At 37.6% G+C, this 17,804-nt stretch overlaps 1 protein-coding gene across 2 annotated transcripts in view; it reads left to right on the top strand.

The window, feature by feature from the left end:
• The window catches only part of UBR1 (ubiquitin protein ligase E3 component n-recognin 1), a 134,192-nt gene extending 123,901 nt beyond the window's left edge, over nucleotides 1-10,291 (top strand). For both annotated transcript variants that reach the window (XM_074365981.1, XM_074365980.1), the window contains 4 exons: nucleotides 114-191; nucleotides 6,957-7,127; nucleotides 8,416-8,517; nucleotides 9,997-10,291. In XM_074365981.1, coding sequence (XP_074222082.1) covers nucleotides 114-191; nucleotides 6,957-7,127; nucleotides 8,416-8,517; nucleotides 9,997-10,138 — 493 coding nt within the window. In that variant the 3' untranslated portion in view covers nucleotides 10,139-10,291. The remainder of the gene's footprint in view (nucleotides 1-113; nucleotides 192-6,956; nucleotides 7,128-8,415; nucleotides 8,518-9,996) is intronic.
• The last annotated feature ends 7,513 nt before the right edge of the window (nucleotides 10,292-17,804 follow it).

Raw genomic sequence — 17,804 nt, 5'->3', positions numbered from 1 at the left:
ACAAGTATGAATCCTTTTGTTATTTTTAAGACAGTCTTCCTTCTATTACTTGGTCTGTTTTTGATGTGGGCTTATTTACTCAAATAAAATTGCCTTTTAAATTATATTTCTAGGTACCCGAGAAAAAGAAATAGTTTGATAGAGCTTCCTGATGACTATAGCTGCCTCCTAAATCAAGCTTCTCATTTCAGGTAAGAAGAAATAAATATTTTAACAATTTTTTGAGATTGCGTTTGATAAATACTACCACGAGCCAGTTCTTTTTAAAGTGACCACTGAGCATCCTCTGTAACAGTGATTTTAAATCTTTTTTTTCAATTGAGGTGAAAACCACATAACATACAATTTTGTACAATTCATTTGTGTTTAGTGTATTCACAGTGTTGTACAACTGTTAGCATATAGAGAGATCCCTGAGTTAGGAAGCCCACCAAAGCAGGGATTGTTGCTGCGAACTGTGAAAGGATTCTCAGCAGAGGCAGAGGGACAAAGTGAAAAGCTACTTTATTGCTCAAGGGGAGGGAAAAAACAAGAAAGCCCTCAAGTGGGGAAAAAGAAAAAGAAGCGCTGGAGCGGGGAGCTCTCAGCCAAGATGGCCGGTTGAGACAGCATTGGGTCAGGTGGGCCACATGGACTTTTTATTAGAAGCTTCTGCCATCATGTGTGCTGAAACCAATCGCCTATTTTCCCCTCTGTGTATGGCGTTTTCTGGTTGTTGTCATAGCAGTTGTCAACTGTCATGGCGCTGGTGGGTGTGTCATTTAGCATGCTAATACATTGCAATGAGCATATAATGAGGCTCAGGGTCACTGGAATTTCAAATCTTCCGCCATCTTGGGCTTAGTTGGTTCTAACCAATTCTTGTTTCTTCTCTTTGTGGCTGCCATCTGAGACTTAGATAAGAGTGATTGGTTTCTTCTTCATTTTTTTTTTAAGGGGAGGAGGTAATGAAGTTTATTTATAACCTTTTTTTTTTTTTAATGGAGGTCCTGAGGATTGAACCCAGGATCTTGTACATTCTAGGCAGGCACTCTACCACTCATCTCTCCCCTCCCCCAAGAGTAATTGATTTCTATTCAAGGGAGAGGCAGGGGTATGATCCCAGGGGCAACAGCCTTGGTAACATGGGGCTATAAACAAGAGTCAGAGGTTAGGGGTGGTGGGCCCTGCAGGATCCTATTTGTATCATAACCACTTTTTCTGTCTACTTTCAAAACATTTTCATCACTCCAGAGAAATACCTTGTATCCGCTAAATAGTCACTCCCCATTCCCCTCTTTCCCAATTCCCTAGTAACTAATAATCTTCTTTCTGTCTCTGTGGATTTGCCTATTCTGGATATATCATATGAAAGGAATCATACCGTATATGACCTTTTGTGTCTGGCTTTTTTTACTTAACATAATGTTTTCAAGGTTTATCCAAATTGTAACATGTATCAATACTTCATTCCTTTCTTGGTTAAATAATATTCCATTGTTATATACCAGAATTTATTAATCTGTTTGTCCATTGATAGGCATTTGGGTTGTTTCCCTCTTTTGACTATTATAAAATATGCTACTATAAACTTTCATATACAAGTTTCTGGCTGGACATGTATTTTAACTTTTCCTGGAGAGAGAGATATATATATATAATATATGTATTTTTTGTTTATACACACACACACACACACACACACACCCCTGGGAGTGGAATTGCTGGATCATTATGGTAATTCAATGATGTCTTTTCATGTGCTTGTTATATATTTGTATATGTTCTTTGGAGAAATGTATGTTCAAGTTTTTTAAAACTAAGAATTCATTGCCAAATCTGAGGTCATGAAGATTTATCACTATGATTTTTCAAATGGTTTTGTAGTTTTAGGCTTATGTTTAGGCTGTGGATCCATTTTGAATTAATTTTTGGAATAAGGTAGAAGATGCAGCTTCATTTTTATTTTTCATGTGGTTTCCAGTTGTCCCAGCATAATTTTTTAAGAGACTGTTCTTTTTCCCCACTGAATAGTATTGTCATCCACTTTGAAAGTCAACTGGTCATCAATGTTCAGGTTTACTTCTGGACTTTCAGTTCTGTTCCTTTGGTCTGTATGTCTATCCTTATGCTAGTACCACATTTTTAAATTACTGTAGCTTTGCAGTAAGTTTTGAAATTGTTAACATGTGAGCCTTCCAACTTTCTTTTCCAATACTGTTTTGACTTTTTGGGACCCTTTGCAGTTATATAGGAATCTGAGGATTGGCTTTTCCATTTCTGCAAAAAAAGGCAATTGAAATTTTAATAGAAGTTGCATTAATCTATAGATCACTTTGAGGAGTGTTGCCATCTTAACAGTATGAAGTCTTCCAGTCAATGAACATGAGTGCCTTCCATATTTAGGCCTTCTTTAATTTCATTCAGCAATGTTTTATAGTTTCAGCATACAAGTCTTTCCCTCCTTGGTTAAATTTATACCTAGGTATCGTATTCTTTTGGATGCTATTGTAAATGAAATTGTTTTCTTAATTTCCTTTTTGGATTGTTCTTTGCTGGCATATTGAAACACAACTGGTTTTGTGTATTGATCTTGTACCCTGCAACTTTGCTAGGTATCCATAGGGGTGACAGTTAACAGCCTAAATTTAGTTTGAATTGATACTGACTTGGTTTTAATAGAATACGTTAACTCTTTCCAGCTATATTTCCCCTCTTAATGTTATTGAAATCACAGACTACATTTTTATACACTGTGTGCCTGTTAACATAGATTTATAATTATTGTTTTGTGCATTTGTCTTTTAAATCATGCAGGAAACAAAAAGAGGAGTTTTGTATAAAAAATTACAATAATAGTAACTTATACTTTAATATGTAGTTACCTTTACCAGTTATCTATGTTTTTTCACATGGCTTTGAGTTATCATTAGTGTACTTCTGTTTCACCTTGAAGGGACTCCCTTTAGCATTTCCTGTGGGACAGGCCTACCAATGATGAACTTCCCTAGCATGGGAATGTCTTAATTTCTCCCTTATTTTTAAAGGATTGTTTTGCCAGATATGGAATTCTTGGTTGACAGCTCTTTTTCCTTTGAGCACAGTAATCATATCATCCCACTGCTTTTTTCTGCTCCTCTGACTCAAGTAATTTCAGTTGCTCTGCTATAAAATTCACTAATTCTTCTGCTTGCTCAGATATGCTGTTGAACCCCTCTAGTAAGTTTTTTATTTCATTTGTTGTACTTTTCTATTTGTTTCCTTTTTATGATTTCTCTTTACTGCTGTTCCCTACTCTTTCATACATTTTCCTGATTTCCTTAATTTTTTTGGTCAATGATTTGTTTCAAAAAGTGTATTTAAAAGAAGCCTTTGTTTATTACATCTCATGGCTGGGCTTCCTTAGGGATGATTTCTGTCAGTTTTTGTTTTTGTTTTTGTTTTTGTTTTTTTGCATGAATGGGCCATACTTTTCTGTTTCTTTGTATCAGAGTCTTCCCCCTTCCCAAGAATCACCATTGTAACTTGGTAAAGGTTACAGTTATGTTTGTTTAAGTGACTTTTCTAAACTGTTTTTCAAGGACTATATTCTTTGTGTGTTCACTGAAGTCTCTATTCTATTATCTCTGTAGTCAGCCAGTGAACTGACAGATTTTCTTAAATGCCTGGATCTGATAAGAAGAAAAGAGAAGAAAAAAAAAAAGAATATTTGGCCTTTTTAAATCTTCACCATCACTACCAAGGAAGCTGCTTCAGCTCACGAGAGTTGAAACAATGGCCAGTCTCTGTGCCGGCCCCTCATTGAACTGCCAGACAGAACTAAACATACAACCCTAATTTTTTAGGGCAAGGTCCCTCTTGTCCATCCCTGCACCAGCAAGCCACACCAGAATAATGGGCAGCCATCCCCATAGCTACCTGCTGTGGGGCTGGTGGGTTGGGGACGGTAGCCCTTACACAAAATGCCAAAATTCACTGAAGTATACCAGCCTTTTTTTTGTCAAGCACTCCTCTAGACATTGCAAGTGTTTGTCCGGACTCACAGAGTTCCAGAATGATTGCTTCAGACTGTTCTCATGAGATCAGTAGTTGTTCCAGTAGAGGAACCACACTGTTTTCAACTTCCCAAGCAAGTAGCATTCTTAGAAATATCTTTTATATTTCTTTAAATGCTGTTTTGCGTGCATTACAATGTGGTGACCACTTTCATTCACTGAAATAATACTGAAGAATTCTTTTTTTTCCAGACACAGTCTTATGTGGAAGCCCATTATAATAGTAAAAGAGGTAGCATTAGAACTTTAGTTCAAGCCTGGGAACTGGAAAGAGGAGTACACCTGCCTTAGCCTTTTTTGATGCCATGCTCCTCCTACCTCAGGAGGCTGAACACAACTCTTAAGCAGTGTTTCTCAAACTTTTGTATTCCTCTTCCCTTTCACTAATCACTTTCAAAAAATATTGACTGATAAAGACTAGTGAGAAGCAAAATAAACAAGTTGCATTATACTCATTACTAATATCATGTATGAATTACCTGTTAAGTTACTTTTGTTTGAGAACAACATGAGCTTTAAACACATTGATTCTGTATGATAAAATTCTATTTTTTGAAGAATTTTTTTACACTTAACCTTTCTATAATATGATGCAAGTTATTTGAATAGCATAAATTAATGAGCAGCATACCACCAGTGAAATGTCACTGAATGGAGAAGTTATATTCATATCTGTTTTAGCCATTGGTGTGTGAATATTTTATATTTGAATCATAGAGGAGAATGGGGGTGATGTCTGAAACACAGTCACTGAGCAGCCAAATAATAAGCCGAAATTAATACTGATGCAGTTCTGTATTCTTAACACTCAGGTGGCATCACACACCACCTATAGCAAACCAGATTGATGATGATGACATGAAGCTAGCAGTAACTTGTAATTAAAAGACAAGAATCTCAGCAGCCTGAAAGTCAAAGCCTGTTCAAGACTTCATTGATAACGTACTGGTGACAAAGCATCTTTTTCCCAAATTGCAGAAATTCCAAAGCTCAGTTAGGAGTTTTATAATGTTCTTAAGCATTGTGCAGCAGCTAAACTTAATTCTTAGTAAACTTAAGTAGAGCTCTCAGTTAACACAAATAATTGTCAAATTTAAGGATACCAAATGGTAATTCCAATTAACTGTCTTGGTATAAGGTGACTTATTAGTAATCTTTAGTTATATGTTAAATAACTTGCTGTCATTTAAAGGAACCAAAGGGAAAAATTTTAGTTTAGGATCATTTTAAGGTCTTAAAGAGCCCTTCTTTGGCCCACTCTGAGAATCACCGCCCTACAGAATGACTGAAGAAATTCTCTTATTTAGTTACAGCCGTTGCTTTAATCCACAAAGCCAGGGGGTTTAACTGGACCAGCAGGGGCTTGGGCAGCCCATACTTCAGCCTCTGTTGCCAGTTAGAATTGACCTCAGTATCAGCTCCCTTGCTACTTGTCTCCGGCAGATTAAGGTTAACCAGCTAAAGAAGTGGGTTGAATCATCTTACCTCTCAGCCCCTGAAAAATTAGCTAGATTTCAAAGATTGCATCCAGCTCCAAATGCAGTGATTTTCCCAATCTTAGGGCTGCATTTGTACCACAGAAGCCCAGTGAAGAGGTGTTATTGTCAGTCATTAAAGGGTATCACGCTGGTTCCTAGGAGGATCTGAGGAGAGTGTCAATCATTAATCACAGTGAAGATCCTCCTGGGTGATATTAGTACTTATTGGTTCCAAGTAAAAATGAAAAGAAATCTTACAATCTCCTCCAGTTTTATTGTTACTACCAGTTTCCATTAGGACTTGAGTCATCTCTAGTGTAGGAGGATGGCTGCTCAGTGACTGTGTTTCAGGCATCACCCCCATTTTCCTCTATAGGATGGGACTCAGCCATCCTGTGTGAAAAGTGAAAGAAGATGTTGGCTTTATCTAAAAAGAGAAAGCCCCTGGAAGTGAGAATAGCACCTTGCCTGTGGGAGACAGGAATGGAATACAGATACACAGAGTCTTTCTGCTCCTGTGTAGACAATGTTGGTTTTCTCATCTTGCCTAAGAAACTAGGCGTTAGAGAGTAAACTTAATACCCAATTGGAAATTTGTTTGGTGCTCTTTGTTTGACCCGATTGTTGGCATCACTGCATCTCCCCTGGGGCTGCATTTATTTTTTACTATCCAGATCGATGTTTAATCTGTGATCATTACATAGCAGAGGCAGGAGCATCAGAAGCTCCTTTTTTCAAGATAGCCATTACCACTTTAATCCAGAGAGTGATACTCCTCTTTGGGGGCTTTATAGCAAGGTTCTGGGATGCCACTGTGTCGAATGCGAGATCTCAAGGTACTATTTGGTTCAAGAAAGTCAGCTTTGTCACTTTTTCCTTCCCAAGACTTCATGTTTTTCCCAGACAGAATGGTGCATCAACTCAAAGACTAAAGTGTCTCCTTTCAACCCTAAAGATCTCAATACTGAAAGAAATGAGGGGAAATGTGTTTAAACCCTTACTGCAAAATTGTGATTTAAAAAACCCCCCAGAACAGCTATACCCCTTCAAGGCCATATTCCTCTAACATTGAGGACACAAACTTGACTAAACCAATCCAGAGAGGCAGTTGACTGTAAATTGGTCATGTCAGATGAAGTCTGGATTCTATAAATGCATCTCAATCTCAAGGCATATTTAAGTGCCAGATTTTATGGGAGTTATAAGGGCACTGTATATTTAAAAATAAATTTTCTTACTATGGATTAATCAGACTTTTTGTTGTCTTCTTGAGGGGAAGTATTAAAGAGGAATCATCTCATTAAATATTTCCTTGTGTTTTAAGAGCTTTCTTTGCTGCAAAGCAGCCAGTGATGAAAACACTGCTAAATATATCTATTGCTAACTGATTATATCATGCTTTTATTATTTTTCCACCATATTGAATGTTTTCTTCCCTTTTGAGGTGCCCACGGTCTGCAGATGACGAGCGAAAGCACCCTGTCCTCTGTCTTTTCTGCGGGACCATACTGTGTTCTCAGAACATTTGCTGCCAAGAAATTGTGAATGGGGAAGAGGTGGGAGCTTGCATTTTTCATGCACTTCACTGTGGAGCTGGAGTCTGCATTTTTCTGAAGTGAGTAGTGAGTGGTCTAGAAGCTTCATTAATGAACTTAGGGAATTTGGATCCAATCTAGAAGCTGTTATGGCTGGACAGTATGTTGATGGGAAATAATCTGTCAGAAGTTAGAGCATAAATCTGTTATTCACATGAAACTGCATTTGACACGATATTATGGAGTAAATAGTTTAAAGAGTGGATATCTGTTCGTATTTTCATTAATTGTGGAAAATCTTAAACAAATATGGTAGACTTTATATTGATTACTCTGGTATTGTGTAATACTCAAGTATAGTGAAAGAGTTTAGAGTCCTAAAACTTAACATTTTCAAAGGACATTGTTACTTTACATTGTCCTTTGCATGTTTTAATTTTCTTCATTTCCTCTGCCTTATCAACCATTGATTTCCCTGGTCTGTCAGCAAATGACTAAGAGTAGAACAATTGTCACTCATATTTATGAAAGAAAATGCAAGTTGCCTGAGAGAGAAAATTCAGAGTGAATGCATGTACTTTTTCTTTCCATTTTCCCCACAGAATGTAGGTTCTGTTTACATAAACCCAAATATCTCACTCACTAGGGAATATGTAATCACTGCTTGTCAGCGTCTTTTGGAACAAGGAGAATGAGTGCATGGAGGCCAGGCCCACACACTTGTCTTCTAGGGAACCCACAGCAAGTAAACCCAGTATTCCAGCTGTTTGTTTGATAATTTCTCTCGAGAGTACTTGTACTCTCTGTACACATGTACACAAACATTATTTTTTATTTCTCCATTTCTCTGCTCTAAGAGTCCCAGGTACCTTCAAGGTGGCAAAGGTTCTTTATAATGTGCATTGTTGGAGGCTGGCTCTAACCACGCAAGGCTTGACACTTCCCCAGATAACCTTCTCTCTGGCCCAAGGTTATCAGAGTAGGAGATGTGGTTCTGTTCTTAAGCTGTTAAGCTTAAGCTCCCTCTGTTAAGCTACTTCCCCTCTCCAGGTCATAGGTCAGGAAATAGGCAAAAACAACCCCAGCCACCACTTTCCAGGGTGTCTATGGTTCCAGTAGGACAGCCTCCTTCCTCTCTTCAGTATATTCCGTCAGTATTACGGATCCCATTGCCCTAAATCTGTTGATCCTTTCCCATAGCTTCAATAGATAAGACACAATTTAGTCCATTTGTCTATGTTTGTATTGCCTTTATACTGAATTCCTAATCGATACTGGCCATGTCTTTTCTCTAGATCGACTTTGTTGCAGTGCCTGTCGTTGGCATACATGCACTTAACATTTCCTGTTGGTTGTTTTGTCCTTCAGAATCAGAGAATGTAGAGTGGTCCTGGTTGAAGGTAAAGCCAGAGGCTGTGCCTACCCTGCTCCTTATTTGGATGAGTACGGAGAAACAGACCCTGGTCTGAAGTAAGTTTTTCTTATTTTTGTTACATTATTGTACGTGGGTGGTAACAGCTCTTTAAACACAAAAGCTAATGCTAAATACTGAGAGATATTTTTAAATAGCTACAAATTTAAAATATTAAATACACCATCCCATATGTAACATGTAATTTTTAACAACCTTGTGCTTCTCCAAAATTTGAGGGTAATATATCTCCAAAATTTTTAGACCCCAACCATTCTAATGTTTGAATGCTCTACAGTTTTTAATCAACCATTTTTCAGAATTATTTAGAAAGTTTAATTGATGCTGATATATGAAAGAAGGAACTCTGTAGTGTCCAGTGAGGAAGTTTGGTTTAAAATGGATATTCATTGTTTCCATTGCAATACTTGAAACTTTTTATTAGCCTTATTTGCTTCCAAGCATTAACAAAAACACTTAGAATCCTGAAATTTTCTGTATCCTTCACTGGTGTTAGGGGAACTGGAGTGCCATTCATGGTTATAAAAAAGAGGAGGTAAGGCACCAATGGTCCCAAACACATATAGGTAAAGGTTAGATCCCCTTACCATTAACTGTCTCTCTTTGTTTAACTGAAAGTTTGGTTTTTTGTAATGTATTGTTCAGGATGAATAGGCTTACTAGATGAGGCTTGGAACCTCTTTGGTCATACTGAGATTTGTTTTTATTGTAACAGCATTTGACCTATATAGAGAAAGTCACTGGATTCAGAAAGAAAAACGCTGGGTGGTAGAAGTAGTTGATAATTGAGGATAAGAGATCTGAGTTGTTCCAGAAAGGGACAAAGAAGCAGAATTTTTAAGTTAATTAGGCAATATGAAAATAACCAATAAGCAAAGACGCTTGAGTGCCTCAGGGGTGAGAATCTCACAGTTCTCCATCATTGGCAACAGCCAGACTTCAGTCATTTTTGATTAGCTGTGATACAGTGTTACAAACTGTGCAACCTTAGAATCGATGTGGAGTAATTTTATAAATATTTGCTAATCACTAGTAAGTTTGTTGTGTCATAAAGATAATAATAACCAAATATTTGTCAAGAGCAGCATATAATTTGAGGGCTTAGTATTAACTCAGACCTAACCTCTATCATGCAAAGATCAGAAATCAAAGCTGGATAAATTATATGATAAATTATATAAATTATATATAAATTATAAATAAAAAGCCATAAAAGCCCCACTCAGGCTAACCACCTAGAAAGGAACAGAACTTCAAGTTACAAACCTTTCTAGCCATTTAAATAAAGTTCCATAATGCCTGCAGTACTGTTGTCTGAATAATCAGGGAGTAAGTTTCTGCTTCATTAGAATAAGTAACTTACCACGCTCATAGTGATCAATGGTAAAGGAAAAATATACTTTTAAAACCCTGTCCTGGTGATTCTTCCCAGTTCCATCTCAGAAATTCAGACTAATTTAGACAATGTGGCAGTTATTTGATTGAAACTTACATGTTGTCTTTTTTTTTCCCTGCAGGAGGGGCAACCCCCTTCATTTATCACACGAGCGATATCGGAAGCTCCATTTGGTATGGCAGCAACATTGCATTATAGAAGAGATTGCTAGGAGCCAGGAAACTAATCAGATGTTATTTGGATTCAACTGGCAGTTACTGTGAGCTCCAGCTCTGCCTCGGGACAATCACGAACAAAGACAGTAATGAAGACCAGTTCAGAATTATGGAGACCTTTCTGAGGGCTGGGGAAGGGGTGGACGGTCTTTTGCTCCATGTCCAGATTCACATACATCAATAAAATATTCCTTAATGGAGTATTTCTTTCAATTAGCGAACACATACTTAAAAGGAAAAAAGGACATAGGTTAATGTGTTTTATGTTCCAGAACACTAAGGAAATGCTTCTTCACCCCAAAATTCTGCTAGTAGTTCCAGAAGACTCATTTCCCTTCATAATCTTTCCCGTTTCACTTCATCCTCCCAGTTAATGAAGTCACATGAAGCAATTGTGAGTATTCTTATATGTTAGTTGACTCTTCCACAATTTTGTATTTGGTGGTTCTCCACCCAAGTTAAGTTTAGCTGATGGATCACTGATAAGATTCTAATAATCTGCGATAGTCTTCCTTGCAGATAAAAAAGAAACCATGCGGTATACTTCAATTGAGAAAGTTTTCCAAAAAGTAAAAGTTTTATTTCTCTTTTAAGGAAATACCCCTAATGTGCCACTTCCTGTTTCAGCCAGAAGTTTAACTAAGTCTCTATATGGTCAGAGTCGCCATTTCTAAGGCAGAGTTCTGCCAGTGTGGAAAAGCTGTTTCCTGCTGTAGACCTCAAGAAGAGTTAGGATAATGTGTTTATTATTCATCCTTGATGAGGCAGAGAGCCTGCAGTCCTCACCTCTGACCACAAATAGCTCTGTTGAATTTTAAAATTATTCTTTCCATTTTCCAAAGACAAATTTCTAAAATGAGTTCATTTTCTCTCTTGATTGTGGCACCACTCTTTGACTCTTAGAAACTTGATGCATTTCTGATGTAAAACTTCCTATAGAATGAAAATAAGGAAATTCCCCCAGTGAATGGAGCATGCCAACGGTAATTCAGGACAACCAGATTGATGCCAGTTCTATAACCTTCTTTGTCTTTGTAAAAGACAAATCCTTCATCTGTTACCTGTGTGCAAACTTTTCATACACTCTGGTTTTATGACTAGTACAACCAGCCAAAAAAGCCATGTAATCAGTAGTCTGTGTCCTGTTATAACATGCTGTGGTTGAGCCGACTTGCTTATAAATAACAGAGCTCTCCTGAATCTGTGCATAGACTTCTTGGTTTTTGGCTTTAACTTTTTGTATCACGAACTTGTGATATAGAACAGCAGGCAGAAAGTAAATTGAAATCTTACATTTTAGCTTCTGTTGTCTCTGGGGTAATGTTAGGAGTTTGAAAGATGCATTCAAAGACCATCTTATTTTGCCTTTGGTGACCCACAGTCATGTATGTGTATAAATGTTTTCCTACCTTCATTTTGCTCAACAAAGGCAAGCAAGTAAAAGTATATTTGCAAAGTGATTGATGATACGCATTTGGGGTTAGATTTTTTGGTATTTTTATGTAAAGAAAAGGTAGATTTTGCAGTAAGGGATTGGCATGAACAGGCATCAGAGTCACAATTTTCTACTTGAATAATTATTATTCAGAAGATATCAAGAAATAGATATAACTCCAGTGAACAATTTATAACAATTGAGGGGTGAGGATTAGAAATTTCAGTATTCATTTTGTCAGATTTGCCAGTCTGATTAAATGATTAGAACACTTCCCTTAATTTCTTATATAATTTTGTTGGATGGATTTTCTGACTAGGAAGTCTGAGCCAGCCTAGGCAACAGAAGATGCTGACTTCTGCCCTAATTGTTTGGCTCAAGTTTAGCAAAGATAAGCTGATTTTTTATTTCTAGTCTTTTTATATCCACTTCATAAATCCTGGGGTTAAGCTCTTAAGCTGCCAGAGGGACTATCCAGTGGCCAGTCAGATCTTTACTGCCAAAGAACCCATTTCATATTGAGTCCCGTTTACTGAGATTGATTCAGATCTCTGCACTGGAGATGAACATATGTCTCTCAGTGCTGCCCCCAGCCCAAGGGATCTCTAATTATATTCAAATATCCTAGTGGTTTGCGTTTGCCTTCATCATTGCAAACAATTTAATTAAGCTTATGAAGTTTACTTTAAAATGAGCAAAAAGTCACTTTATTTTCTTTAGTGTACTATGTGGAGGAACTGGTTCAACAGGATGGCTCCAAAACTGTGTTTTTCTAATATTTGGTGAGGGGTTGTCAGGAATTTTAATGATACAGTGAAGAAAAACATATCTGTATAATTAATTTATTATGTTGGTGTATGGGCTGTGAGTTCACCATTTAGTGGTCATTTGTCATTTCATAACAACTATGCATTTTGGTTCACTGTGATGATCTATCTATAGTGACTGCAACATGTTTATACCACTGATTCAAATTCCATCCATGATGAAGTTATACAAATAATGCATATATTGTTATCTTTTATTGCAAAATGTAAATTCAAATCTTGTATAATGTTCTTGTGCTTTTTGAAATAAAATATCTTATATGTGTATATTTAAAAAGAACAAGGGGCTTCTCATGTTTGGGGATTTGGGTTTGAAGTATGAAAAACGATTCCTAGAAAGGAGCTCTAGTTAAAAGTTGTCTTTATCAGCCCAGGCAAATTCTTCAAAAGACATAGGTATTTAGTATAATGGTCTCCAAACTTTTTGACCATCCCACTCTTGTCAGTAAATAATTTTTAAGCATGCGTATTATATATAATTATGCATATTACATATGTAATTATTTTGTATTCATGCAATACTGTACTAATCTATTAAGTACATTATAAAACATTGCCCCAAAATGGAGATTTTAAAAATTAAAAAAAGAGAATATTTGTATTTAAATATTATAGTCACTGGTTCCAATACAGTGCAGCTAGGACCTGGATTTTTTTATTTTAATTAATTAAATTTAAATAGTCATGTGTGACTAGTGGCTACTATATTGGACAGCATAAGTCTAGTGTAATGTTTCTCAAACTGTGCATTAGCAATCACCTAGAGAGCGTTAACAAAATGCTCATTTCTAGTTTTCACCCTAAATTCTGAATCAGAATTTCCCAGGATTAAGGTAATCAGTGTGATTTTCTTCTGTTTCTAAATCATGACTCTTCACTTAGAATTGAGAACTTTCTTTTTACTTCAGTGATTTCAGATTAAGTGTCAAAGGCTTCTGGGAGAAAAGTAGACCAGAGAAAGGCAAAAGTGCCAAACTTGGATAGTTGTGATTTTTCATTTTGAGTTTCTATGTAAGCTTGTGCTTAAGGAAAGGGTCCCTGGAGTTGGAAAGGGGGGGAAGCCATTGCTTTAGTTTTAAGACTTTAAAATATTCTAGGAGGGTAACAGTGAAGGCAATGAAGGAAGGGTTTTTGCCGGTAGGGAGATGGAGGTACGAGGCACTTGTCATTGGCAGGGAGAGATCACTAAGGAAGGTGTCTTCTCCATGCTTCTACTAGAGTAGCGGGGCACTTCCAGGAAGAACAAATCATACAGCCAGGCAGATTGTTCAGAATCTGACTGCATTAAAATCTAACACTTCTGTACAGCAAAGAACACCATTAATAAAGTTAAGAGAGTCAGATACTATGATCATGTTAACAGTATAGTTTCTGAATCTCCTCAAAACTATTCCTGAAAACCATGTACACTAACCAGGATAACAAAAGAAAAGACCCAAAGTTCAATAAAACTAAATAAAAGGGAATCTCCGTGAACTCCCGAGTATGGACAGATAAACCCAAAACATCAAGGGCTGCAGGCCTTGTGCAGTGGAAGTGTTGGAAGATGGATGGACATACTGAGTAAGAGTTGCAGAACCGAAAAATTGCCAACAACCCCCAAATGGAGAGATGCCCACTCAATAGGAAACCTGGACCATCAGAACTGAGAATTGCCTGCAAAGCTAACGGCAGTCCTCGTGAGCTTTAAATTGAGAGCGGGTGAAAAAACTGCTCAGTCTTGAGAGGTGCAATGTGGTGGCTGTCAAGACCTCAGTATTCTTACAAATAACGGTAAATACTGCCTCTTAAAGAAAGAGCCTCACCCTGTGGAAAACTGCTCAACACAGAAACCAGATTGAGAAGAGCAGTGGTGCTGTAGGTAAGAGAAAATTAAAGAGTTCTTTTTTCCAAAAACTTAACCAAGAAAAAAATGTCAGGCGAGGTCGCCTTTTCTTTGTATAGCATATGATGATACAGTGTGAGCATCTTTTCTATGCCTTGGCAAATTGTCATGTTTCTAAGTTTGGATCAGCTGCCAACATTTTATCCTTTGTGTTTCAAAGTTGAGAAACACTTCTAAGAGTTCCTTTAATGTGAAGTTTTTTGGCAGTATCCTTTCTTCTGGGACATTCTTCATAACCACTTATTTATTTCGAAGTTTGCCTTCGCTAGTTTCCTCTGACACTGTCTCTGGAGCAGCAGTGGTGTCAACAATTCCATAGTTAACTACTTCTTCTCTAACTCCTGTGTAACGTCTATAACATCTAGATTTGACCCGAATTTCAATTCCAGCATTATCACATTAGTTTCTTTGCTGCATTTTTATCTTTGTTGGCCACTCCCACTTTTGATTAGCCATTTTTATAAAGTGTCACATGGGTTTATCACTGGGAGACAAGGAGACAATATTACCGCACACCTTGCTCTCTGTCCCTGAACTGAACAACAGATGTGCAATGTCCAATCACCCACAGCCTTTTGAGAGAAGTATCATGATTGGTCACTGATCATGGCACGCATCTGTTAACTTAGTGATTTGTGGACTGAAGAACTAGCTACATAGTTTTGCACTTTATGCAATTACTCAGTTATTATACCATCATAAGTGGAATTTGAACCGTGTTATTGAGGAGTAGTGTTAATTAATTAAAACATGGTGACTGGAAACCTTGTCATGTAGGAACTGTGTAAGCTGAGGTTGTCTTGTAACAGAGTGATAACTTTCCTAAAGCAAAGCTACAGGATATAAAAGGGTGAACAGACACATTAATAAAGGAGACTTTAACAAACATCTCCCAAACCTAAGCAAAGTGGACAAAAAATTATTAAGAATATAGTAGGCCTGAACAGCATAATCAGTGTGTTAGTTGGGTCCTACAGTAAGCAGACACTGAGACAGATTTGGGAGCACAGAAGGTTTAAGTTACTGCACTAGTCCGTTCTGTCATAACTGGGCAAGGGAGTACCAAGAAGTGCCCAAGTAGACCATCTAAATTCCACACGTGTCCTCCCTGCCCTCTTTATCCAACAGCAGTCCTTATCTTCTGCTCATCTATGTCAAGTGCCCCTTCCAAAATGGTGACTCCTTTTCTTTATTGCCAGTCCCTGGCAGCATGCAGTCCAAAAGGCCCAAGCTGCAGTGATAGTTTGTGGTCAAGTAGGACCTTTGCTGTGTCCCCTGGCAAGAGTGAGCCACTTTTAGGGACCAAGACCTCTAACCCTGAAGAGCACAGTTTTACAGGGGCAGAAAGCACAAAGTCCTCCTGGGAGTCACTGGGAATGATGCTGAGTGGAGCCACTGCTTGTTTCCTGAACCCCAGGTATTCTTCCTATTGAAACACCACAACATACAAAGTTTTCTGATTCGGTGTGTATACTGCATTCTGGAGGATGGCATCCACCCTGACAGAGCATTGCCTCTAAGCTGACACTTCAACTGCACCTTCCACAGGTCAGTCCAGCATTCTTTCAGCCCACCTGCTCCTGAATAATGCAGCATGCAATACAACCAGTGTATGCTATAACAATGGGCCCACTCCTGCACCTCCTTGGCTGTGAAGTGTATACCCTGGTTGCAAGCTGTGTCATATGGAATTCCATGCTAATCGAACAGGTACTGTCTGAAGCTCTGCAGGCAGGAAAGGCAATTATACCCTGAATAAGTGCCTAACTGTCTAAGAATGAAGCCCTGATTCTTCTGGGATAGTAGCATCCCAGGATAATCAAGTTGCCACTAAATAGCTGGTTGACCTCCTTGGTGAACAATGCTCTATCAATAGAGCAACGGGCTCTGTTGCTGCCAGTAGCTTTAAGAGTCTTGGTGACTGGAAGTCCATGCTATTGGGCCCATGATGAATCTCCATCTCTCCTTTTGTGTGCCTGTTGTTTCAGTGCCAAAGGATACTAACGTCCCAGTTATATTGACAACTTGCTTGTTTAGCCTCTTCTGTAATGGATGCTTTCTGGTTGACATTAACATCTGACACAAAAATCCTCACACTTTGTGCACACACTCATATGTCCATCTGAGCATCGTACTGAGGATGTACTTGATGTCCAGCTTCTTTGGCCTGTGATACTCATCTATGTTGCTGTATGTACCAGTTGTTCTTCCCTTTTACTGCTAAGTAATATTCTATTGTATGAATACACAGAAATGTATCCCTTTTCTTGTCAGTGGGCGTGCGGGTTGTTTCTAATTTTTGGCTATTATGAATAAAGCTGTTAAGAACATTCTTGACTGAATCACTGTGCTGTACACCAGAAACAAACACAACATTGTAAGCCAACTATACTTCAATGGAAAAAAGAACATTCTTATACACGTGTTTTATTGTAGACATATGCATTCATTTCTCTTGGACACTACATGTATGTGTATATATGTGTATGTGTACATATATATATAATGTTATCTGTATATATTTGAAATGCTTAGTCATATTTAACTTTTTAAGAAATTGTCAAATGTTTTTCCAAAGTTCCACTTGCTCTATATTATCAACACTTAATATTGTCTGTCTTTTTAATTGTAGCCATTCTGGTGGGTATGTAATGGTAGCCCACTGTCTCATCAATTTTAATACTTTTTCTTTAGATGCCTTTGATTTATACTGTGTAGATTATAAGTGTATTTTTTTTGTTGTTTTCCCTTCCAGTGTTTATATCTTATTTCTTCTCTTCCTGAACGGGCTGGAGTAGAGAGTGTGTGGGCAAGAGTAGAAAATGATCATGAAGAGCTTTGTAAGTGATGCTCAGGGCATTGAGGAGTCACTAATATTTTTTCATAGGTGAATAATCTGGTGAAATTTGCAGTTAGAAAGAGCTCTCTGGCTACAGTGTGGAAAAAGAAAAGACATTGGGATGACTGGAAGGAAGACCAGTTAGGAGGCCCTGAAGATAAGAAGTGGTGACCTAAGCAAGGGAAGTGGCAATTGGAATGGAGCAGCATTGATTTTTAAAAGGTAAAATATGTCTGTCTTCACTTAGCCCACATCAAGTGTGATTTCAGTAAACCAATCAATAAAAATATGCACATATTTCAAGCCATTTTGAGAACAGACATTTCCTTTAGGGGAAATTCATCTTCAGAAGCCACTAAAAAGAACATTTTAGCAAATGTGATCACACTGTTAATAAAAATGACTTGGAACAAATGAAACTATTGGGTTCAATGTAAAATATAAAATGAAAATAATGCAGTTCAGTGAATGCCAAACTTACCGGAACTTACTTTCCTATAAACATGCCCCAATCAGGGCAGGTCACAAGTTGTTTATGGTAGCTTCCAGAACTGGTTAACTAAGTTGTAGTAATACTTGGTGTGTGGCCCTTGGTAAGCAACTTAGATGAACTGAAAAAAGTAAATTACCTCTGGCTGATAATAAAACAATGTCATACCAATTTAAGAAAAAGCAAACAAAAAACTTAAGACATTAGAAGCAGGAGAGATAGTGACAAAAGCAGAAAA

The sequence above is a fragment of the Camelus bactrianus genome, chromosome 6 (assembly GCF_048773025.1).
Source record: "Camelus bactrianus isolate YW-2024 breed Bactrian camel chromosome 6, ASM4877302v1, whole genome shotgun sequence".
Taxonomy (NCBI): Eukaryota; Metazoa; Chordata; class Mammalia; order Artiodactyla; family Camelidae; genus Camelus; species Camelus bactrianus.
The sequence above is the reverse complement of the archived record's forward strand: the minus strand, read 5'-3'. Positions and strand labels throughout refer to the sequence as shown.